Consider the following 23,552-nt stretch of genomic DNA (forward strand, 5'->3'; position numbering starts at 1 on the left):
AAGTTGAAGACCTACGATAGGCCGCAAGGCAGAGATGAAAGTGGTGGAATAAGCGTGGATTTCCAAAGATTTGAGTAGCAACTAAGTAAAAAGACAATAAGTCATCTGCAATTTGTCATTTGGATAAAATTACTTTCAAGACACCTAGTAAACAACCAGAAATAGAGGTCGAAACTGAATTTAGAATGAAGAGAGAATCTTGTCGACGAGCCAACAAGCGAGTCTCTGGAGGTACATAAAATCTAAATTAAAGCCAAGAAGCATCATTTTCATGTATTTCTGCGGCAATTCTTCTTCCAATTTCAGCCTTAGGATTGCATCACGCTCGCATATACTGAAAGAAAAGAAAAAAGTTAGTTTTTTCCAACAAGAAAAGTCTTCTAATAAAAGAACTGGAAGAATAAGATCCTGAAAAGGTAAAGGAAAAATACGAAAGAAAAAAGAAAACAAAGTTCCCTCGAATAGCTAAACGAGAATAAGTAAGTTCTTTTTGAGGGATGAGAACCTTAATTTTCTTTTCGAGGTTTAAAAGGTCTGAAAAGAGAACGGTGGAAAGAGAATAGGACATTGAAAATTCTGTAGAAATGAAAAAAAATCCTAGTAAATTAGAAAGCAATGAAAAAAAGACTGAGATGAAAGATATTTTCTCTTTCTTCATATTGACAAAAAAAAAAAAAAAAAAAAAAAAAAAAAAAAAAAAAAAACAAGATTAATAGATATAAAACTATATATTTCACATATAAAAAGACAGGTCCAAAAGAAAAAAACATTTGAGAGAAGACAAAACGAAAACGATGAATAGACAAGGAAATTATTGGGTTCCTTCTTTAATCACTAGTACATGTTGGCTTTTACCTCACTTAGAAATGATAATCAATAAAAGTTTATCTTGAAATGAAGTCTCCCAGTCGAAAAGTCAATTAATTTTCTTAAAGACGCTATTTTATGTTTAGAAATGGTTAAAAATGGCTGACAAATCTATCTTAATTTGATATGACAAAAAGCTTGGATAAATACTGATTACCTAAAAACTGAGTTTTATCATGTATCTGCACGTCTTTTTCGATACAACAACAGCCCAGACAACACTTCAAATATCTTAATTATGCAGCAAGTCTATTTTAAATAGTAGCCTAGGTTAGATTTTAGTCGTCATTCGCTTAAACCCAACTCTAACCTTATCGTGCTTTATGTTTTTATCTTTGGAAGACCAAACTCATCAGCGAGGATAAATCATAGCATTACTACTCACACTAAATACGGCTTACACAAAGGAAGAAAAGAAGCAGCCCCATACAGAAGAATTTTTTATTCCTCAAGTTTAACTACACAAGAAATAATAAACAAATTGTTCCTTAAGGAACAAATGCGCCTCCCAGTATGCTATTTCGATGTTTGAGCCATTTCATGGTCACTTTCCCATGTTTTTCAGCTAGTTGATTGTATAATTTTCCCAAAGGATTTTCAGCTTAGTTTCTTTTTTTATTTTTAAATCTCTACTCCACTTCTTGTATTTTATAGTGGGTTGAATTATAACCCTCAATTGATCAAAGGCCATACATACACAGGGGGATGATTAACCTGTCTCAAGTTTGCTATAAAAGATCATTAACCTGAAAAAAAATGGCCTATAAATGTCATTATTAGGAGTTCAGACTCCTCCCTCTAAAAGAAATTATGAGAACCTCTCCTGAGATTTTGGACGAGTAGGCTGTGCCAATCTCTTGTATTAAGTGATTGGGAATAATGCCACTCTAAGCATTATACTTCCACCTTTTCTTTTCTAGAACATCAGCGTTTTTGTAATTTGATATTATGAAACCATCCATTAGAGTCAAAGCTCATATTTTTAAAGCACCAAAGACATCGAAACTATTTTTTTTTCCCCATTTAGCTCCATTTTACTTTTATCAATGCCTGAAAACCAGGACTGAAAATTTCGCGCGTAAAAAATTTCACCAGTGTTTCCTTACCAAACCATGAAAAACAATATGTGGAAACTAATTCGATAAATTCAATAATACTTTTCGCACTAAAAAATTCAACGACGTTGCAGAAACCTGCAAATAAATCATTTAAAGTCATTTCTTGGGTTTTCCAATACGCGATGTTTCGCATTTATCCTCCATGAGGTAGTCTAGTTGTTTATCTTGCATCTACCGCTAGCCAAACTAGCCAAGGGTGAAACAAGGGTGATTTCAATCTGTCTTTGTTACATTTGAATGTGCTATGTCTTGATTTCTTTCATTGGTTTCTGATGTGAAACAATGAATTTAATATTTGCATTTGACGTGATACAAGTAGTAAAAGTGACACTTTTGGAATAAATGTTTGGAAGGGATAAATTGGGCAAAACAGGATAATTGGTTTAAAAAAAAGACACTCTTATAGGTAAGTCAGCAACTAATAATTTGAAGCGTTAAATAATTTTAATAATTTAAATAATTTTATATATAGGGTTTTAGCAATTTTAGCAATTTAGCAATCAATACACTTCTTTCCAACTCCTATTTGTTAACAAGATGTTAGGGTTAGCCAATATTTTACTCATTGGATTTGCCAATTAATGGCTGTGTTTTCCTTCCGTTACTGCAACTGGGAAAGTGACATTTTCTAGAGCTCCATGACGATACATTTGTCGTTCATTTTCTGTTGATTTTTAACACGCGTTCTCTATTTTTAAAATTGGCGGGCACTTGTAAAAAAAAACAAAAAAACTAGAATTTAAAATTGAAGATCTTCTTCAGTAAAACTTGAGTTCGTGGTTTTTCCTGACTTTATAAGACGTTTATGGTTGTGCAAGTTTTAACCTAACCCATTTAAAGAATTAGTTTTCATTTTTGATATCCTTGGTACTTTAAGATGCTCTTGACTAATTAGATACACAAGATAAAAAAACTAACAGTTATACATTATTTGGCACACCTATGCATTTTGAATTGTCTCGAGTAAAAAGAAACTAGAAATTTTTCAGGTCTTTCTTTCTCTTTAAATTAGTGCTTCAGAGATTCACGAACTCTAAAAAAAAAAAAAATAAAAAAAAAACTATTATAGATAAAAAAAACTTATTATATTTCATAATTTGAATAAGAAGTACCCAGAAATTGGAGACAATTTGGGATTTAAGGGGGAGGGAATCTGGCACCGAGTTCCCCTCACCTGCGACGTCCCTGGTCCCACATACTTTTCAGCTGACTGATGAAATAGTCCTTGTTATTCTTTTCAATAAGCATTATGTATTGGATATTTCAATCAACCAAGACAGAATTATGAAAAAAAACAACAACACATTTTTGAAAAAAATTGAGAAAAGAACGTGTTTGGGTTTTTAATGCTGTACCTGATACACATATACGCCAAACATTTTGAGGTTTGGTGGTACGTAGCCAAGGAGGAACGTTTAAAAAGATAGTGGGATAAGGAATTTGCCAGGGTTTCAGCTTCAGGCAACTTAGGTCTATCAAGCATTAGTGTATGAGCAGGTAATAAAAGATTCCAAGGTCGCACCATAGTTCAAACATACCTTTGTCTCGAAAATCCTTTACTCTATTTTCCTTCGAACAAATGTACCTTTTCCTTCATTTACTAAACCACAACTCAAACCCATACTAATATAAATCAAAGTTTCTCTACCAGGTCTCCTTGGAGTATGGACAGGTTCGGCGGATATTTTAAGATTTCATAAGGAGGGGGGGGGGGCAAAGATTGACAACTGGTCTGAACGAGTTACAAAAGTAATGATAAATAATCTACATTTAAAAGTGATACTACAGCTTACATATAGATTAAGGCCAACCCGATTAAGTTCCAGTGATAGGGCTCATGCACAATATTCTGCGACGAAAAGTTAAAAGTAGACATCAGGTCTCGCAATTCACTGTCAATATTGCAGTCTCCAAAATCCAACGTCCTCAATAGGTCAGGAATGACAAGTTTAAGCTTGGTTGCAACAATATGACGTCTTTGGACCTTTTGAGAATAACGATCCACTGGTGGCAGGTACACACATTCTTTTTCTTCTTCTTTAGTTTCTACAAAAACAAACACTAATAAAACGAGTAACATATTTTTTTATATGTTATAAGCGTCAGGGAGTCAGTCGTTTTTTGTCTCGAATAAAGAAACCATAAATGACAAAAAAAAAGGAAAGAAAAAACACAGAGGTATCTAAAGAATCTGCATTAAGATATATTCCATCAATGAAGATCATGCCTCAAACAGGAATGATATAAAATCACTAATAAAAGTGTTTCCTTTATTAAACAGAAGAGATGGCTTCATTCAAATTACCCAAGACTGGGCTTGTTGGCAGGGCCATTCCTACGGGAGCGGGGGGAGGGCAGCTGACAACCGAGTCAGCTGTCCCGGGCACCGCAGCTGGGGGATTGCCCACTTTGATCAAATTTTTCGCTTTGATTCGGCTTTTTTTGCTAATATTTGAGTCTGGGGGGGGGGGGGGTGTAATTACTTTCTCCTTGGGTACCACCAAACCTAGGAACGGCTCTGCTTGTTTAAATAAGTCCTTTACGCTATTGGTGCACACAGGCCCAACTCTAAGGGAGACAATATAATAGACGAAGTTTAATTTGAAAAACAGTAGATTTTCGGCACAAGAGCAAGATAGAAAGAAAGATTGGCGATGTGCATTTCGAGACATACGGTTTTGCAGAGACACTTTTGGCATCTGTTCTTAAGATGCTCAAAAGATCAATAGTTAAACTAGGCCATGATGTAAAAAGAGCGTCTCTAGTCAGTTCATTGTCAGATTAAGACGCATTAGTTTCTACAAAAACAAAAACTAATAAAACGAGTAACACATTTTTTTATATGTTATAAGTGTCAGGGAGTCAATCGTTTTTTATCTCCAATAAAGAAACCATAAATGGCAAAAAAATAAAAAATAAAAATAAAACCACATAGAGGTATCTAAAGAAGCTGCATTGAGATATATTCGATCAATGAATGTCATGCCTCAGACAGGAATGATATAAAATATCTAATAAAAGTGTTTCCTTTATTAAAAAGAAGAGATGACTTCATTCGAATTACCCAAGACTGGGCTTATTGGCAGGGCTGTTCCTAAGGGAGCGGTGGCAGCTGACAACCGCAGCGGGGGGGGGGGGGGGGGCAGCTGGGGGATGGCTCACTTTGGTCAAATTTTTCGCTTTGATTCGGCGTTTTTGCTAATATTTGACTCGGGGGCGGGGCTGTAATTACTTTCTCCCTGGGTACCGCCAACCCTAGGAACGGCTCTGCTTGTTGACATAAGTCCTTTACGCTATTGGTGCACACAGGCCCAACTCTAAGGGAGACAATAGAATAGACGAAGTTTAATTGGAAAAACAGTAGAAGATTTTCGGCACAAGAGCAAGAAAGATTGGCGCTGTGCATTTCGAGACATACGGTTTTGCAGAGACACTTTTGGCACCCGTTCTTAAGATGCTCAAAAGATCAATAGTTAAACTAGGCCATGATGTAAAAAGAGCGTCTCTCGTCAGTTCATTGTCAGATTAAGATGCATTAAGACCTCTACCTGTAAATTTTTGTACATTTGACATCTCAGTCTCCGGCTCAAAACCGGAAATATTGATACTAGCTGCAGACTTAAGTAAAATTGTCGTTGTCGTAAAAAAAGAGTTAGACAATATCAACAATCAATTAGGAACTCTTGCTACAAGGGTTGATTATCTGGAGAAAGAACATTCGCCACAAACAAATAAGATGAATAATACTGAACTGAAAATGGCAAAGATTAAAAAAGAAACATGTTGCCTTAAATTGCACATAAAACATGTACTAATGAAAAAATGGAGTGAAGAAGAAAAACGAAGATTATATGTATCAGGTTGTGAGAATGGAAGCCGCTAAGTTAGAAAATAACGTCATCATATGGAATACAGTTTCCAAGATAATGATCACGCTAAAGTTTTATTCACAGAGGTAGTTCGCCATGAACTAGAAATACCTGAAGTAAATTTCATAACGACTCAGTATGACAGCAATCATGAACTTCTGAAGGTGACACTGAATAAAAAAGATGATAAGTTTGCCATAATAAAAAATGCTAGGAAGCTTAAGGATAAGAAATTCCATGCAAACAACAGTAACTTGTTTATCAGCGATGACATTCCAGCCGAAATTCGTAAATACGTAAGCTACTTTTGGTGAAACGTTATAAATTACATAAAAAGTCACGGATGGGATGTATGAATATGGAAGGGGCTTCAGACGAACTTGTTTGTGGAAAGACCAGACAGTTCAATTACAAAATATTCATTCAGTGAAACGCCCTGTTTTTACGAATTAAAAAATTATAAATCTGACGTGGTTAATCTTGTTATACCTAGCCTATTTATTTGTCTTCTTAGCCTGTCTATTCATCACAAAAGCTCATCCACTGCCGATTAAAGGAAGCAACCCCTTTCATTTGCACGAAAAACGCCAAGTCTGGAAAAGAGATAGCTGCCTAGGTATAGAAGTTGCGACAATTTGCTGGGCTTGCTGTCTTCTTTTTTGTTTGTTTAATTCGACCCACAAGTCTTGCAGAGTAGCAGTATTGAAATAAATCGACTTGGAATGAAGATTCTTTTCTTTGTTTAGTTGGTCTTATTTGGACGCATACAAAACCTCTACCGGTACTTCAAACAGAGCAGTGAGAATACTCGGAATTTTTTTTTGCATCGACCATCAGAACTTGGAAATGCTTCATAAACAAAAACGATATCTGTTTTTAATTTGTTAGATTTCAAACACATATGAGAAGTTAATATTTCGATATGGCATTTTCTAATACAAAATCCTAGTATATATTTTTTTTGGTAAATATTATATAATATCTAAATAAATATCTAATTTCTTTTGTTAATTCTGGAAAATCTAAATTTTCGATTAGGTACCAAATACCATTAATGTCAAAGAAATATAAGTTAAATGATAAAACTTCAATTGCTTTATCCCAGAAACCTTAGCTGAAATTAAAGAAGAAAATATTAAAGATTACGAATTGACCTGTGATGACGGAATATTAAAATACATTATATTTTTTTGTCTCTGTGTATGTTTACTTTAATGAACTGATGCTGGGGTAGCCTCCTACTGTCCATCATTTCTTTGTTTATTATGTTTTTTTTTTGGTTAACCAAGTTAACCTTTGTTATTAGATCATGAAGAGATGCATTATTTCATTTGAGATAAATATGTTCTGCTATTTATAAACCCAACTTTATGAGCTCTCCTCTCTGCTGGGGCTTAATGTTATTTGTACTTTTAAGTGATTTAAATCAAACAGTTCAGTAATGCCAGGATAGTTGGGAAGTATTAAACTAAAACGCATATTTTTGAGAGCTAAAAAAAGAAAGAAAAACTACTAGCAAAACATACAGCTTTTAACTTTGAACTTTTTTTTTACGAACGGATTCTTTGTTCACTAAAAAGTTGACTACAAAACTACTATTAACAATTCTTCGTCCTTGGATATCCACAAAGAATTTCTGGGAAAAAATTCGAACTCGACAGCTCATGCTTTGACTTCAAAGATGGAGATGCAGGATACATACCAGTACCAGTATTACAAAAATGGCTTATTTGTGTACAAGTCGTTTCGTCATATCTCCACTGATGTTGGACCAGGAATGAACAGTGTTTCTATCACCAAAAACTAAGTGTCCGTTTTCCTCTATGATAGTGATTTGGTATTAACAAAAAGCACAAGAAGTTAAACTCAAGGATTTTTTTGTCTTTTTGCAGAATTCAATGGGTTTACTATCCGAGACTTCAACATAAGCAAAGCGGCCTTGCTTTGTGATCAACTAGCAGCAGATAAGCCTCTTATAGGAAAACTATTATAAGAAGTAGTTCTTCTCCATACGATATGAAAGAAACGGACATTATGTTAATTATTAACAAAATAAATGTAGTCAGTAAAAATATCCAGCCAGTCAGTAAAACCTATCGCCCACCCCAATATTTTGGCTAGTAACACCCCTGGGTGGAACTCTCCATGGTAAAAGGCTCGCCTCTTGCAAATTATGAAGATTTATTTAGTGTTCCCCGGCTGTTTATCAAAATCGCTCACTCAAGAGGCTCTATTTTTAATCCCGGAGTTTAATTTTTTCATGTAAAATTTCGTAAAATGGTTAATTTGTTGTTAGTATACATGGATTCGGCCTACTTCATTGTTTTGAAGTAGGTCAGGAAGGCATCGCCTTCCTGAACCTGATGGTATGTTTCTATTTTTTTTTGTACAGCTAAGGTTATAGAAACTTAAAATTTTCCAACAGACTTTCAATTTTATTTGAAAAAGACTGATGAACTTTTCCAGTTCACTTTCTGGCAAATAAAACGCAAAAAGCGAATAAAGTAGACTTGTTCGTTAACTAAATTTCATTAAATTAGTTCAGCTGAACATAATTTATCAAGATAAATGGGAACTGGTCTAAGGTCATTTCCAAGAGTGAAGATCCTGGAAATAACCCTTTTCCCACCTCCACTTGAAGAATTCATATTGGAATACGCACTTTTCAGTTAAAAATAGCAAAAAAGAGCTTTCCCATCATTGACCCCCCCCCCCTCACCCAAGTCAAAATCCTGTGTTAACCAGAGATTTTTTTATAAGCTTTGGTCAAGCAGGTATCCAGGATTTTTGTTCGCGGGGGGGGGGGGAGGGTGTTTTACACGATTTTTTTTATAGCATCTTTTTTTCTGGTAAGGTTTTGTCTTTACAGGTATTTTTAGACTAATTTTCGACTCGGTCAAAAATTTAGGGGGGGTCGAACCGGGTAACCCCCCCCCTCCCCCCCCCGGATACGGCCTTGGCTTTGGTTCTTCTCCAGGTGCAGCCCCAGGTCATAGGAAATAACAGACTGGATTTAGAAGTGAAAAGCAAGGAAAGAAAGAAGAAAAAAAAAGAAAAAAAAAAGACTCACCTTGGTCATTATCAGGTCGCTCGATGACCGTTTTCCCTTTTAGAAGTGCATAGACTTTTGCATTATTTTCTCGTGTCTCCTTTTGTAACTGTTCCAAAGAGGGCAAAGGCTTCTTAACTGCTTCAATTTCTTTTTCATCCTTTAATATGTATAGTACTATTATTGTTTATCTTACTCATACTATTTGACATAATTCAAGTCACAAAAAAAAAGAAAAACACCGTAGAAAAAAACTTCATCACTTGAAGGGTGATACAACACTGACCTTTATAACAAAATCATTTGACCTGAAATGCAGAAAAGGAAAGCAACAGGACTGTAACAGTCCTTTGGGTAAATTCAATATTATATATTCATTATGCATATTAAGTAAACTATTTTCAAAGATTTTTTCTTTCTAATATCTTTTACTTTCGTGAGCTATTCACTGACAATATTGAGATTTTCTGAATAACAAAAGTACTACTTCAAATGTTTATTATACTCTTAGAATATCCTAATCCTTTACAGGTGGAGAGGTGGAAAAAATTTCTAATTTTCTTGCATTTGCTATATAAAATAGCATTTATTTATCAATTCAAAATTGACCACGTAAATTCCTATATTTAAAGAAATATAGTAAATTAAACTATCTGATTAAGAAAGGTTTTGACAATGAATTTGGAACCTACGCCTTGTTAATATACCATTGTATTTTCAGTAAATCGGCTTGATTGGGCATCAGTCACTGAGGGAAAAAGGCTGTCGAAATTCGATGCCGTCTGCAATTATGAAACAGACGAATTTAAATACTTGGTAAGATCAAAAACAATTTTCCTTTTAATTATGACCTTTCAACGCCCAAGTACTAGGATCACATAAGAAATTTTGTTTTCCATACGAAATGATACGTTTTTTCTCTATAAGCAGAACATGACAATTCAGCCATTCTTTGTATACTTTGTATATATCGGTTTGACGATTATACTAACATGAGACTGGTACTAAACTCGAGGATTCTTACCTGAGAATCAGCGATCCCTTCTTGCTCATCCATGAGGTCAAGGCGGTCTAGCAGCCTATCCATAGCTCCAGGATCCACTCCACAGGATTCTACAGTGATTGTTTTCCCCTTTGCAGCTAACACATCATTCACAATTTGCTCACCAAGTAGATATTTTAAACTATCTAAAGTGAACCATTCACAAAGTGTGCGTTCAACGTGGATTGACACTAACTCAGGTGGCGTGGAAGCCTGCTCCTCTCTTTTTATGCTTCTTACTTTCTTTGTCCTAGCTATTCTTTTCTTTTGACCTGGGATCTGAACATTTTTCTGACTATCCTCTTCTTTCAGCTCTGGAAAATGGTCTTCGTTCGTAATAACGTCACAATTAAAAGAGTCAAGATAATTTGTCTTTTTAAGCGGTGTTTCTTTATTTCTTGTTTCTACCTCAGTATTATCGACACTAACGTTTTCATCCAGGTTCGCAACAGCTTTAACATGAATATCCTTTACATTCTCATTCACGGTGTCAAAAATCTTCTCAGTATCGATGGTTTCGCATTCATTCTTGAGTTTTTTACCTAGACTTTCTATTTCAGAGTTGCTATCTTTTAAATTGAGACTCATTAATTCCAGACCCTCTTCAATATGTACCTGGATAGCCCCGGTTTCATATCCGACACTTGATTTAGCTACTCCATACTGTTTATCAATTTTTCCAGAGGATTCACATTCTGTCTTTAAATCCTCCGCAAATCTAACTTGCTTTGCTGTATTACCGCTACCTGTCTTGTTTATTACTTTGTCAAGTTCCTTGTGTGTTTTTTGGCTCTGCATTACTTCATCAAGATCAATGGTTTCATCGATATCACAATCTAAGTCACTTTGACAAACTTCTTGGTCTTCATTTGAAATTAAATGGCGAAGTCGAATTTCTTCCCCAAAAATTTTACTCGGAATGTTATGTGGTTTAAAATGGAGGTCCAATTTTTGCTCCTCATCCCTCGACGATATAGGTGAAGTTAGAAGTTGATGTTTAAGGTGACAAGAAGCAATGTAGCAACTGTTAGAGCAAAAATTCTGAAAGAGAAGCAATTAGGCAGAAAAATTGTAAAAAAATACAAACACATCTGGTTTACTTTTAAAAGACAAAAATCAACCACACAAATAGGACAAACAAAAGTAAGCCAGGACAAAGGACTGCGTAACAAGTTATTTGACTGCTGTCCATATATTTCCGAAAAGCTTCACAACAGTTGAGACATAAAAAAAAAAAAAACACACAGAATGTCCTCTTTAGGCTAGTTTACTACAAAAGGCGAAGTTTGCTTTTTTTTTTGCTGCACCCAAGCATCTGATCGAGGTATTGCAGAAAGGCTACTGACATCGGTACCCAACACTTGTGCATCCAAAATTGAGAGCTGTTTTATTTTATTTCTTTGGTTTTTTGTTGTTTTTTTTTTCAGAGAAGAGTTTGAAGCTCTACAATAACACTTTTCTTTACTCTTCTCCCATACTACGTCGAAAGTTGTCAATAAATACAAATGCAACTCAAATACATTTTAGAGCAGCGTTCTTCAATTTCTAGACTAGTTTAATGTCTAATTAATCCAAACGTAGTATGCCAAAAACCTTACATTTTGCGCAGTTATATTTTTTACTTCATTAATTCTATTGTTTTTAGATAAGCTTTTAGGCAACGCAATCTCTTTGAAGAAATTTTTTAATGCTACTTTCCATTGTTTTTTTGGAAAAAAAAAAGATTGTCTCTAGCTACAGCATTCTTGACTTTATGTAGGCCATTACAATTAGATCCTAGCTACAGTATCGCAGACCGTATTTTTTTTTTACAACAGGGTTTAAGGTTCTGTAATTCAAAGCCTGATAATAAATGACTCATGTATATTCCTAATGAAATACAAATGAATGACAATTTGAATACACACCTCCAAGATGGGTTCAAAGGACCCACCTTGTTCTGGGAACATTATAGCTTGAAGAAACAAGGTTACCGCCATGGTCAGTTCCTAAAGTGCTACAATCACCCAGATGTGCATGCTACACAGCAATTCTTGGTGCTATAGTAAAAAATTGATCGTAATAGTGCCAAAATAGCACTTTCGTGCTACAGGTGGCAACTCTGTGAAAAAACACTTCGTTATTCAATTTTAATACAAATCTCAAGCAATTGAAGTTTGAAGCTACTAGTTTAGACGGAACATGGCGTTTCATATTATTTGTTTAAACTAGGAAAAATGAAAAAGGCGCTATATAGTAATTTGTCAGATGTGACCAATCAATAAAGTAATATTCACAAACAATATATCTAAAACAGACGCAAGAATACTGTACACAACCAACATCTTGATTGGGGTTCTCTGTACCCTTAAAGATGTGAGAATCACACACTGAGGGCATAGTCAAATTGAAAAGGTGATTGCTAGTTGTTTTTAAGATGACATCAATGGACATAATAGCCTTGGATAATGCAGTTCAGTTAGAACTAGGAACAATTTTCATCACAGGTTCATATTTTGGGTTATGTATATCCCCAGTCCTTGGGTTCTGGTGCTTGATCTCTAAGTAAATATTTGGAAATTATGTGACAACTGTTTCAACAGCCAAGTTAAGGGGTTATTGGGTCATACTGGGCAATTCATTTGCGATTAAGGGAAATCAAATGGTCAATAACCTCTGCTATACACAATTAGTTCAATTTTAGTGCTGATCTTCATGTTAATTGATAGTACAACTAACTGAAATAGTTAAAAAAACAAAGTCGGAAATTAATATAATGGAAGTCTTACTTTGGTAGTCCATTCCACGTGTTCCCAATTCTTTGATATTTTTTTCTTTAAAAACATTTACATACTTTCTTTAAGAGCTTTCCCCCCCTAATTTTGATACTTTAAACTGGTTTCTGCCACTTGATTGGCTTGCATCTTCTCTTGCACAATATAGGCTTCTAGGGCCTAAATATTTGTTGCCTTCATTATGTTTATCACTATTGTAGAGTGATACTTTTTCTTTTCGTTTCACTGAGCATCTGGTGTGTTAACATTTCGTATCTTCATTATTTTGAACTGTTTAAGAAAAACATATTAATTGGATGGTTAATATAAGATCAAAATTCACCTTATTGAAATCAAATAAGGAGACTTACCTTTCTATCCGTGACGTCATAAACTTTGTTATGATGAGCATCTATTTTATAACTTTGTTTCAGGGTTTCCCTTTTTTCGTTGTAACAAAGTGGATAACCACAAATTTTCCCAATAGCTCTCTCTTCCACAACATCTTGATATGATTGGGGATCAAGCCACACAGCCTAAAACACAAAGCAAATGCACATATTCATTTTTGATAGTGTTTAAAAATTTCATGAGTGCGATTTCCTGAACAAGAACAACGTTTAAATCAAACATCAATATGACAGGTTAAATTCAAGGAAACCATGCCACACAGCTTTTTCATTTTATCTGTCGAATTACTTTTTGTACCCTCTTGCATGTACTTAACATCTTAAACCTCCTTTGAAAAAAAAAAAAAAAAATCAAGAACTTCACTTGGCGTTGAATTACAGTCTTTTTGGCCTACGTATGGGTACAGACATTGTAAATATTTAGGGCTGGGGGATAAGGGACATCACAATACTTTTATTCTAATACTTTATTATGTGTCATAGCTCCACAAACGTTCAACCTTTAAGAGGGGGGGGGGGAGGGAGTAAGTAGCTATGTTAACCTTATACCACTATCATTCTAATTATTTTTTTTAGGGGGGAGGTGTTGGATATTTTTCCTAAGGAAGTGGAGGCCTCAAGACACTAAACAAGCAAGTTTTTAGGCCAATAATTTTTATCCTCTCCCCATGTGTGCAGATGCGACATAGTATCTTTTTAAGGTGCCCATAGTTAGATTATTTTGTTTCGATGTAATTTTCTCAAAATATCCATAGAAAGACGTCTTTGACCAGTCTTGTCCCCCTTCTCCAGGTTTATTATTTTTTAAAGTAAACTATTATTTTTACATCTCCAAAACTTCAGATGCTTAAATAATGAAAAAAGAAGTTTAGTTGATAAACAAGACTTCTTGAGACAAAATTCCGATTGGGGATACTCATTTTATCTAGTTAAGAAAGTATTTAAGGGAAAAAGTCACTTATTTGTATAATATAAGCATTGCAACTTGAATTTTACATGTGTTAGCCTTCATAAGGATAGGGTTTCATAAGGGTTCTTTTTGCCAGGAAAGCCGTCAACAGCATATTCTTTCAGTTATTTCGAGTACTTGTTGTTCTGAAGTGCATAAACTTCACATGCATTACATCCTTTTGGTAAAAAAAAAAGAAAGAAAAGAAAACTTATTGTTATGGAACATATTTTTGGGGTTTGTTTCTTCAATTTGCGTGCACCTCATTTTGTGCATTTCTGAACCTCCAACAAGACACTAATGACTCAATTAAAATGTTTCTTTATCTGCATTTATCTGTTCAGTGACATATAATTTTCAGATCTTCTTCTGTGTTACCTGGTTGGTGATTATGATTGTATTAAGCCATAACTAGTGTTAAAGAGATGAATAATTTGACCCATAACTAATACATGCTCAACATGAAAAGATCAACTGAGACTTGAAGAAAAAGAAGGAGAACAGTGACATTTATGGCTAGTGGTTGTCTATTCCAAGGTAATGTAATTCTATTCTAAGAATACAAGAAATCAAATTAGACAGAAAGGGAATAAAAGGGAATGGCATGAAAATCTTACCACATCTTTTAAGTATGACAAATCAACTGATGGCTCTGAGAGGTGTTCAACTATTTCTCTAACCTTCTTCAGACATTCTTTCTTCTTAATGGCAACTTCTTTTAATAGTTGTCTGAAAATGTGAGCAAGCTCAGACGTATAGACTAAACAAAAACAATATACTTTATTTTCTGAAATCACAAACTAGTTACAATTTTTAAGTACAAGCTCTTTCAGCTGGTTTTAAGAATTACTTGAACTTTTAGTATGCAGTGCTAGCGTTGCTGGTAAAGATAGATAGATAGATAGATATTTTATTTATGAAATATACATAACGCTATAAAATACATCTGCGCACATGCCTAGTGGCATAATTGAGTGCATTAAAACTTACAACAAATTATTAAACACCATTAGCAATTTAAATTAAAACTAAAAAAAAAGAAAAGAAAAAACAAACAAAAAAACAAAAAAAAGCCTCTTGGACAACTGCCCTAATACAAACAAGGTAAATAAAACCAAAGTCAACTTTCAGAGATAAACTTCCTCACCATTCTGTGAAACTGATGGTAATAAGCGCACTCTCTAATATTCAGGGGACTGGAATTCCACACCTTCGGACCAATATGCCTCAAACTAAATCCTGCTCTAGTCGTTCGCCTAAGCTCGTGTGAGAAATTGAACCTGAGTGATGTCGGATGTGAATGACGCTGCGAGTTAAGAGGGAATATTCCATGGAAGTGTGATGCTAACTGGCCAAAAACGTAATTGTGACATATCTGGGATATTGCAATGAAATGAAGTTGATGTAAAGAAAAAATTCCCGCTGATCCAAAAAGACGAGTAACAGAAGACCTATTATCAATCTGAAAAAGTATCCTCATCGCTTTATTTTGTAAAATTTGAAGGGGTTTATAAACTGAAGGAAAAGTTGAAGCCCACACTGTAACACAATATAGAAAAAAAGGGTGGACCACAGAAAAGTAAATTGATTTAAGTATATTAACCGGAAAAACATGGCGGAGACAGCACATAATCCCAACATTCCTAGAAACTTTTACGGATAGTTTTAAAATGTTCATGGAACAACAAATTTTCATCAGTAATTATCCCAAGACATCTAAACTGTTTTACCTGTTTCAATTCCACATTATTTAAATAAAGAGAAAAAAGATCAGAATTGACTGAACCAACTCGTGAAAATAGTATATACTGGCATTTCCTTTCATTTAATAGAAGAAGGTTTCGACAATACCACTCTGAAGTAGTTGATAGAGTACTTTGAATGTTCAGGAAAAGTTTTTTTAAATCAGAATAGGAACAAAAAAATACAACATCATCCGAAAAGATAAAAATTTTGCAGATAGGAAGAAACTCAGGCAAATTATTAATGAATAAAAGAAATAGGGTAGGACCCGAAACAGAGCCCTGAGGAATCCCACAATTTGCAGAAAAGTGACATAGATCGGATTCCATTCTTACTATCATGACATTCAATTTTTCTTTCAGCAAGGTAAGATGTAAAAAAATTCAAAGATTTTGAAGAAAATCCATATTTTTTTAGTTTATTTAGTAAAAGTCAGTGATCCACTGAGTCAAATGCCTTGGCCACATCCGAAAATATAGCCAAGGCGTCCTGACCAGTGTCCAGCGCATCATTTACTTCAATTAGAAGCTGATGTATTGCTAGTTCTGCTGATTTTCCTTTAATGAATCCATACTGCGAAGGATGCGATATTTTATTATTACATAAATAATTGTGAAGTTGTTTATGAGCAATTTTTTTCCAAAATTTTACTAAAAACAGATAACGGTGAATTTCCTCTATAATTTAAAGGATCCGTAGAAACACCACCTTTATACAAAGCTAAAACATGGACATTTTCTAAATGATCAGAAAAAACTCTATTTCGTAAAGACAAATTAAAAATATGTGCCAACAATGAGGCAATATTAGGAGCTATTTGTCTCACAATTTGTGTAGAAAACCCAAAATCATCCAATGAAAAACATTGCTTTAGTTTTATTATAGGTCCTTTAACTTCCTGGTGTGCAATTTCAAAAAAAGCAAATGAGTTTGGTGCTTCATTTTCAACAACAAAATCAGTTGACTGACTCTCTTGCCTATTTATACTCGAGACAATCCTAGACCCAATAATAATGGATTTCTTGCCAAAAATATCTGAAACTTATTTTGGATCTGTCCCGTTGTAATCATCAAGTTCAAAACCACTAACTCTAGAATTTGGAGGATTATTGGGACGTATTTTTTATTTATCAGCTGCCACACCTTTTTCATATTTGACTTGTACTTTTAAAAATTATTAGAAGAGTATGTTATTTCGGTATATCTTGAAAACGATTTCAGAATACTTCTATTAGTTATGTAATCATCATAAAATTCATCATACTTGGATGCCAGATACTGACGATGTTTTTTTTCTTTTCGTCTCGAATGACATTAATATACCATCCGTAATCCACGGGTCAAATTTTTTTGAAAACTTTCTGTGCAAAAATCTTGTCAATGCTGCTTGATCTAGGAGTTGCATCATATCATGGATAAATTTTGAAAAAGCATCATTAGCATCATTTGAATCAAAAATGGGGTTCCAGTCTTCATTATCTATCAATTCACGCAAAAGCTTAAAATCAATCAATTTTTTCTGTCGGTAACAATTGTTTTTTCCATGTTTTTTAAATGCAGGTTGAGATAAACTTTGGGCTACATCTAAAACAACACTAACTGGAACATGATCAGACATGTCAAATATACTAACAGAAGACTTTATTGCTTTAAAAGACACACCAGAAAAGAAAATGTTATCCAGCAAAGTTGCAGTAGTCTTTGTTACTCACGTAGGTAGCGAAATACTTGGAGAAAGACCTGAACACGGCATAATGTTCAGAAACTCTTTATGAAAAGCCACATCTAAATTCAACAAATCAGAATTGAAATCACCTGAAATTATTAGTGTTTTTTTATAACCACCAAGTTTTACAACTAGGGGCTCAAAAATCTCAAGAAACTCTTTGGGGTTACTTGATGGCAGTCTATATACTGATCAAAAAATAAAAGGTTCTCAGCCAATGGGACGTAATTCAACAAATAGTCTCACATAAACCTTCTTCCCAAACTGAAAATTCATCAAGTATATTAACAGACCAATCCTGTCGGACATAAATTAATTGACCACCTTTTGCACTCTCAGACTTACACCTTGAAACAGATTTCATACCCGAAAGGGACAGCATAGACATTGGAGACTTTTGCAACAAAAAAGTTTCACATACAGCAATAATATCTTTAGGACTAGAATTTAACAAAAACTTAAGTTCACTATAGGCACTCTGCAATCCTTGCGCATTAACATGTAATACCCTTATCGGGAATTCACATTGCTCAACTTTGTTAGTTAAAGGGTCATCCAAAAAATCACAATCCGGTAGATTTCTGACATACTGTACATCTTTATCACTCCCAGTTGGATCATTAAGTATTGCATCAAAGTTTAAACAGGACTCCAAAAACAACTGAAATCTATCCATATCATAAAAAACAAAGGAAAACTAAATCAAACTTCAATTATTCACAGTGAAGGTTCAATAGCCAGATTGAGGATCTGAGCCACATCTGCTATTGTTTTGCATGGTATAATTTGGGAGCCATTTTTCACAAAAATGATACCTCTCATTGTCCACACATTCTTATTTTCGAATCTGTTGTGAGCAAGCTTGAAGACTTCCTGCCTATCCCTAGTTAACGCTTCATTAACAAAGACGCGGGAACCCTTCAGCATTTTTCAATTGCAAAGTATTTCGACTGCTGCAGCTTCTGAGATCAATGTAAGTTCGATAGGGGCTAAAGCAGCAAAGCAGTATAGACACACCTAGATAGAATGCTACTGTGAATGACTGCCTAAAATTTTAAGTTTTCATGTGGATCTAACCAAATATTCAGTTGGATAATCATCTATTGGAAAAGTTCCATTTACAAATATTCAGTTTTGTAGTTTTAGTAAACTTTTGAATCCAATAATGAACAAAGTATCTGTTGAATTAATGCAGTGTCCCTAAGTAACCAAACTCTGCCCCATGATCAAGTCACACCTGAACTTACTATTATAGTAAGCTATTATTACTCATCTTTTACCTTGCAAGTTAATCAACTTTCCAAAAAAAAAAAAATGATCAGATTTTAACATGGAACATCATGATCCAGATAATTTTTTATCATGGATATAATAGATTTTAGAACCAATTTCATTAAAAGCAAAAATAACCTATATCTTTCTGGAAATCATGAAAAAATGTCCAAAACCTGGTAAACTTGGTGGAGGATTCCTTTTCAAAATACCTATAAGACAAAAAAATTTCTTATCTTACATTATTAACACTGTCCTTATAACACAATCTGAAAATGCTTTCAAAAATTTACCTTTTTTTAGTTGGTTATAGTGTTTTTTTTTAGCCCAAAGGATAAAACTTTCTACAATCACTGAAAAAGATGAGAGTCTAAGAAGGAAAAAGTAAATCAAAGAACGCAAGGGCTAGTGCCCCTTCTAATAGTCTAAAGTAATTGGAGGGCAACTAACAACCCTCTCACGTGCACTATTTCCCAAAACACATCCAATCAAAATTTTGAGATAGCCATTTTGTTCAACATAGTTGAAAGTTCTGGAAATTAGGTCATTGAAGACGACAAACCCCCCACAGCCCTCAGGGCAAGGGTTGTAAGTTATGCATATGGGGCATATAAGGCTTTTTTTTTTAAATAGAAAGCATTGCTGTAAAACCTTCCAAAAGAGCTCATTCAATCGGAAATTGAAAGTGCTAGTGCCTTTTTTAATAGTTGAAAGTGATTGGAGGGCAACTATCCCCCTCTCACACCCACCATTTCCCCAAACACATGCAATCAAAATGTTGAGATATCCATTCTGTTCAACGCAGCTTAAAATTCTGGAAACTAGGTCTTTGAGGGTAATAACCCCCTCAGAGCCCTAAGGGCAAAGGCTTTAAGTTATGCCCTGAGGGCATATTAGGTTTTTATAGAAAGCGTTGTCATAGAAACTTCAAGAAGGGCTCATTTGATTCAAAATTGAAAGGGCTACAGCCCTTTTAAACAGTCAAAAGTGACTGGAGGGCAGCTGACCACCCTCTCACATCCACCATTTTCCCACACGCATCCAATTGAAATTTTGAGATAGCCATTTTGTTCAACAGAGTTACAAGTTTTAGAAATTATATCTTTGAGAATGATAACCCCCCACATCCCTCAGGGAAAGGGGTGTAGGTTATGCCTCGGGGGCATATAAGGTTTTTATAGAAAGCATTGTCATAGAACCTTCAAAAGGGCACATTTGATTGGAAATTGAAAGGGCTAGTGCCCTTTTTGGTCTCTTGTGAAATAAAAACTATAGCAATAAAAAATCAATGTAGATCTAAAAACAATAGTAGTAAAATATAATGCAAACAAATGGAATCAGCCTACTTTTATATTGCCTATAGGCTAGTTCTATATTTGGGCAAATAATGGGTGAAGGAGGCTGGAATGCAAGATAAAACATTAGATGAGGTGCCTCTTACTATCTCAAAAACTAGTTGGATTAGTGAAATGGATTTATATTTTTAAGGCTTAGAAAATAGTATACCTGTTTCAATTTTGGATAAAAGACTGATTTTTTAAAAATTTTGTTTGAGTCTGATTTTCTTTGATTCTAGGTTTTGAAAACATAATTCCTATATCTTGACTAAGATTTTAAGTCAAATTAGGTTTTTTTTTCCCATTTAGGAAAAAATTCCCCTTGTAAAAATTTATAAATCAGGTCTTGGCAAAGTTATAAGCCTTAAAACAACTTCCTAGCCCTTGAGTGCACTATAGATCTATTTAGGGTAATAGCATAGGCTAGGCTTACCCTAGTACTTGGGTGGTTTTCTTGGACACATATTTTGATTAAAACATACTTTCATAAACATTGACACTAGGTTCCTAATCTTGGATCTGATGTAGCCTGTGAAATTTCTATTTTCATAACACAAAGTTGGTGAAGGTTCATCAGAGATCAGTAGCTCTTAGAGGGAAAAGCAAAAAGCAGTGGATGTATATATGCTACTTCATATGATGCTACTTGCAGTGGAGGTATATATGCTACTTCAGATGATGTTCCCGAGGAACAGCCCTGTAAATTTTATCCATCTGACTTAAATACTCCCCAAAATAAGAAGAAGGGTATCAGTGCACAATTGGGGCTATTGTAAAAGGAAATAGGACTTACTATAAATTCTAAAAACTATTAATTTTTCAAATACTTACTATACTTATATCATTCTTAGCAATAGTTCCCTTTGCTTTACCCCTCCCCCTTAATGTGAAAATAAAAATGGTAGGGTCAATTTTTTGTTTTTCATATTATTGACTTACAAATAAAGTAAACATACCACTCAATACCTTTTTTATGCTCTTTCAAAATATAATAATAATTTTTTGTCAGAAATGAATTTTACCCCCCACACCAATTCAGGGTATATATTTACACATTAGGGGGGTAGGGGGGGGGAGTTTAACCTTAACTCTCATTTAAATCAGAAATAAAATTTTCCCCTACCCCCCTAATGTGCAAATCAAGTGAAAACAAGTGAAAAGGACAGTCAAACTAAAAAAACAAGCAATTTGGTACCATAAAAGTACTTTATAACACTGTAAAGGTAAATTTGTACAAAAAAAACTGATCTGTTTCTGGTTATGCTTGAATTATGCAAGTTTATCTTAGTTTTGACAAGATTTTGGAAGAAATAAAACTTCAGCTGGGGGGTGGGGGGTAAAAAAAAGTCTGGGAGGGGCAGTTACCCCCTACCTTATAGCAAATTACACCCCTGTAAAAAAATTATATAGCCTTATTTCCCATGCATTTTTGGGTCAATATCTACCAAATCATATTATTGAGTTAGGACTAAAGTGAATACACCATTTGATGCCTTTTTTTATGCTGATTACGAAAATATTAAGCATTTCTATCGGAAATGAGTTTCAGCCCCCCCCCCCTATATATGCCAATTCAGGTTAGGTTAGGTATAGCCTATATAGGGGGGGCTGAAATTCATTTCCAATAAAAATGCTTACTATATTCGTAATCAGCATAAAAAAGGCATCGAATGGTGTATTCACTTTATTCCTAACTCAATAGGCCTAATATGATTTGGTAGATATTGGCCCATTATTGTTTCTTGGTTTTGTCAATACTATTTCAGTTTAACTTGAACATAAGAGGCCATGCGCATAAGACTGTTACCAAAGGTTAAATCACCAAGAATGAGGCATTACTAACAGCTTTTTTGCCTTCCGTTTAGAAATATCAGCGTTTTTCCCTTTCTGATTGCTCATTGTTAAAATTTTTGAATAGTCTGCATTAACAGTGTTTCTACTTCTGTACAATGATATGTTATTTTGTTAGCAAAATAGTTTCACAATCACGGTTGAAAAATGGACACATTTTACGTTAGAAGGACACATTCCCATGTGCCAGGACGTAATGACATAAAATGGCAAAAAAGTAACTCATTTTAGAAATTTGGGACACAATCCAGCTGGTTATATCTTTTGCTTAAAAGAATTTCAATTTTCACCAAACTAGTGCTTTTTGTTGGTTTTTTTTTGAGCATCCAGGTTTCGCAAGAGATGTCGCGAGCAAAGAATTTTCTCCAAAGTAAGGGATTTACATGTTTATAGAAGTTTCGTACTTTCCCACCAAGTCATTTTGAATGAATGTTTATATAGTTATTTTTTTCTATTTCATTATATTTGATGTTAACTGACCGCTTTGACAGGGATTTAAGACAAGCGTGTTTTTGTCAATAATGCAGCTGCTAAAAAGATAACCATTAGTTTGAAAATTTCTCGATGGACACATTTTAGTTAAAGATGAGAATTTTTTGGATGCTTAGGGGATACATTCATTAACCAAAAAGTTGGAAAACCTGTACAGAATGTATTCAGTTTAAAGACGCTTCTTGTCTACCAGGGTCTTACAAATGATTCTTCTCCGGGGGGGGGGGGGAGGGCTACTAACTAAAATTTTAAAAATGCATCGAAAATTGGTTATATTCATTGTTGGTGCGTTTTTACGAGTCAGCCATGCAGTGTCACTGTGTTGCAACACCTATGTTCGAACTTTGGGTTTGAACTATGGGACAACAAGGTATCCTGTGTTCACTAAAATTATTACATTTGAGTTTTGTTGTTCAATAAGTAGTGGCAATTGTTGAATTTTGTCCAAAAGCGCGCATTGAAAACTGTTGAATTAATTATTTGCTTATTGTGCTTCAGAGCCCGATAAAAGTATGATTCATTTTTTTTTTAAATTGAAAATAATTATGTATTTATCTAAACATTGATAACCAGAATTTTATTTTTGTGACAAATTTATGTGAAAGCGTCTCATAATTATCAAATAAGAAAATATAAGTGTAATATCTTTCCTGTTACAACCTTTCTAAAGAACTGCATGAAGGTGTAAGATTTTTAAGTTTAATGTTTTGTTTTCAACTCTTAATTTTTGCTATATAAGGAACAAAATAGGCAAATGGAAAGGAAAATTTAGACCACTAGAATTAATCTTTTGCACATTTCTTTCAATTTTCAAATAACTGAAGTGAAACCGATTTTAGTGTCCTAATTACAACCGCTAGTTATGTTTTTAGAAGACGCATTATTAAATTTTCTTATCTTAAACCACTTGAATAAATACTTCATTTTTCTATTTGAGTTTCGGGTTAATTTGGCTTCAAGGAAAAAGGTTTTTAATTTAACTAATTCTTCCTTTGAAATTTTCCTTCATGATTTTCCATGTGTTCTTGATTTGGCTGTCGCTATCCAGAGGATGTATAAATTCCTATTAAGTAA

At 34.2% G+C, this 23,552-nt stretch overlaps 1 protein-coding gene across 1 annotated transcript; it reads right to left on the reverse strand.

Moving 5' to 3' along the window:
• Window positions 1-111: 111 nt before the first annotated feature.
• Window positions 112-22,058, reverse strand: LOC148952261 (putative RNA polymerase II subunit B1 CTD phosphatase RPAP2). The gene is made up of 7 exons (XM_089089704.1): window positions 21,979-22,058; window positions 14,675-14,786; window positions 13,070-13,234; window positions 9,928-10,986; window positions 8,925-9,063; window positions 3,779-4,031; window positions 112-334 (listed from the first exon to the last, which is right to left on the reverse strand). The coding sequence occupies exons 1-7, from the start codon at window positions 22,032-22,034 to the stop codon at window positions 181-183; spliced, it is 1,938 nt and encodes a 645-aa protein (XP_088945830.1). The 5' UTR covers window positions 22,035-22,058; the 3' UTR covers window positions 112-180.
• Between the last annotated feature and the right edge of the window lie 1,494 nt (window positions 22,059-23,552).

The sequence above is a fragment of the Artemia sp. Qi Xiang Cuo genome, chromosome 5 (assembly GCF_049724085.1).
Source record: "Artemia sp. Qi Xiang Cuo chromosome 5, ASM4972408v1, whole genome shotgun sequence".
NCBI lineage: Eukaryota > Metazoa > Arthropoda > Branchiopoda > Anostraca > Artemiidae > Artemia > Artemia sp. Qi Xiang Cuo.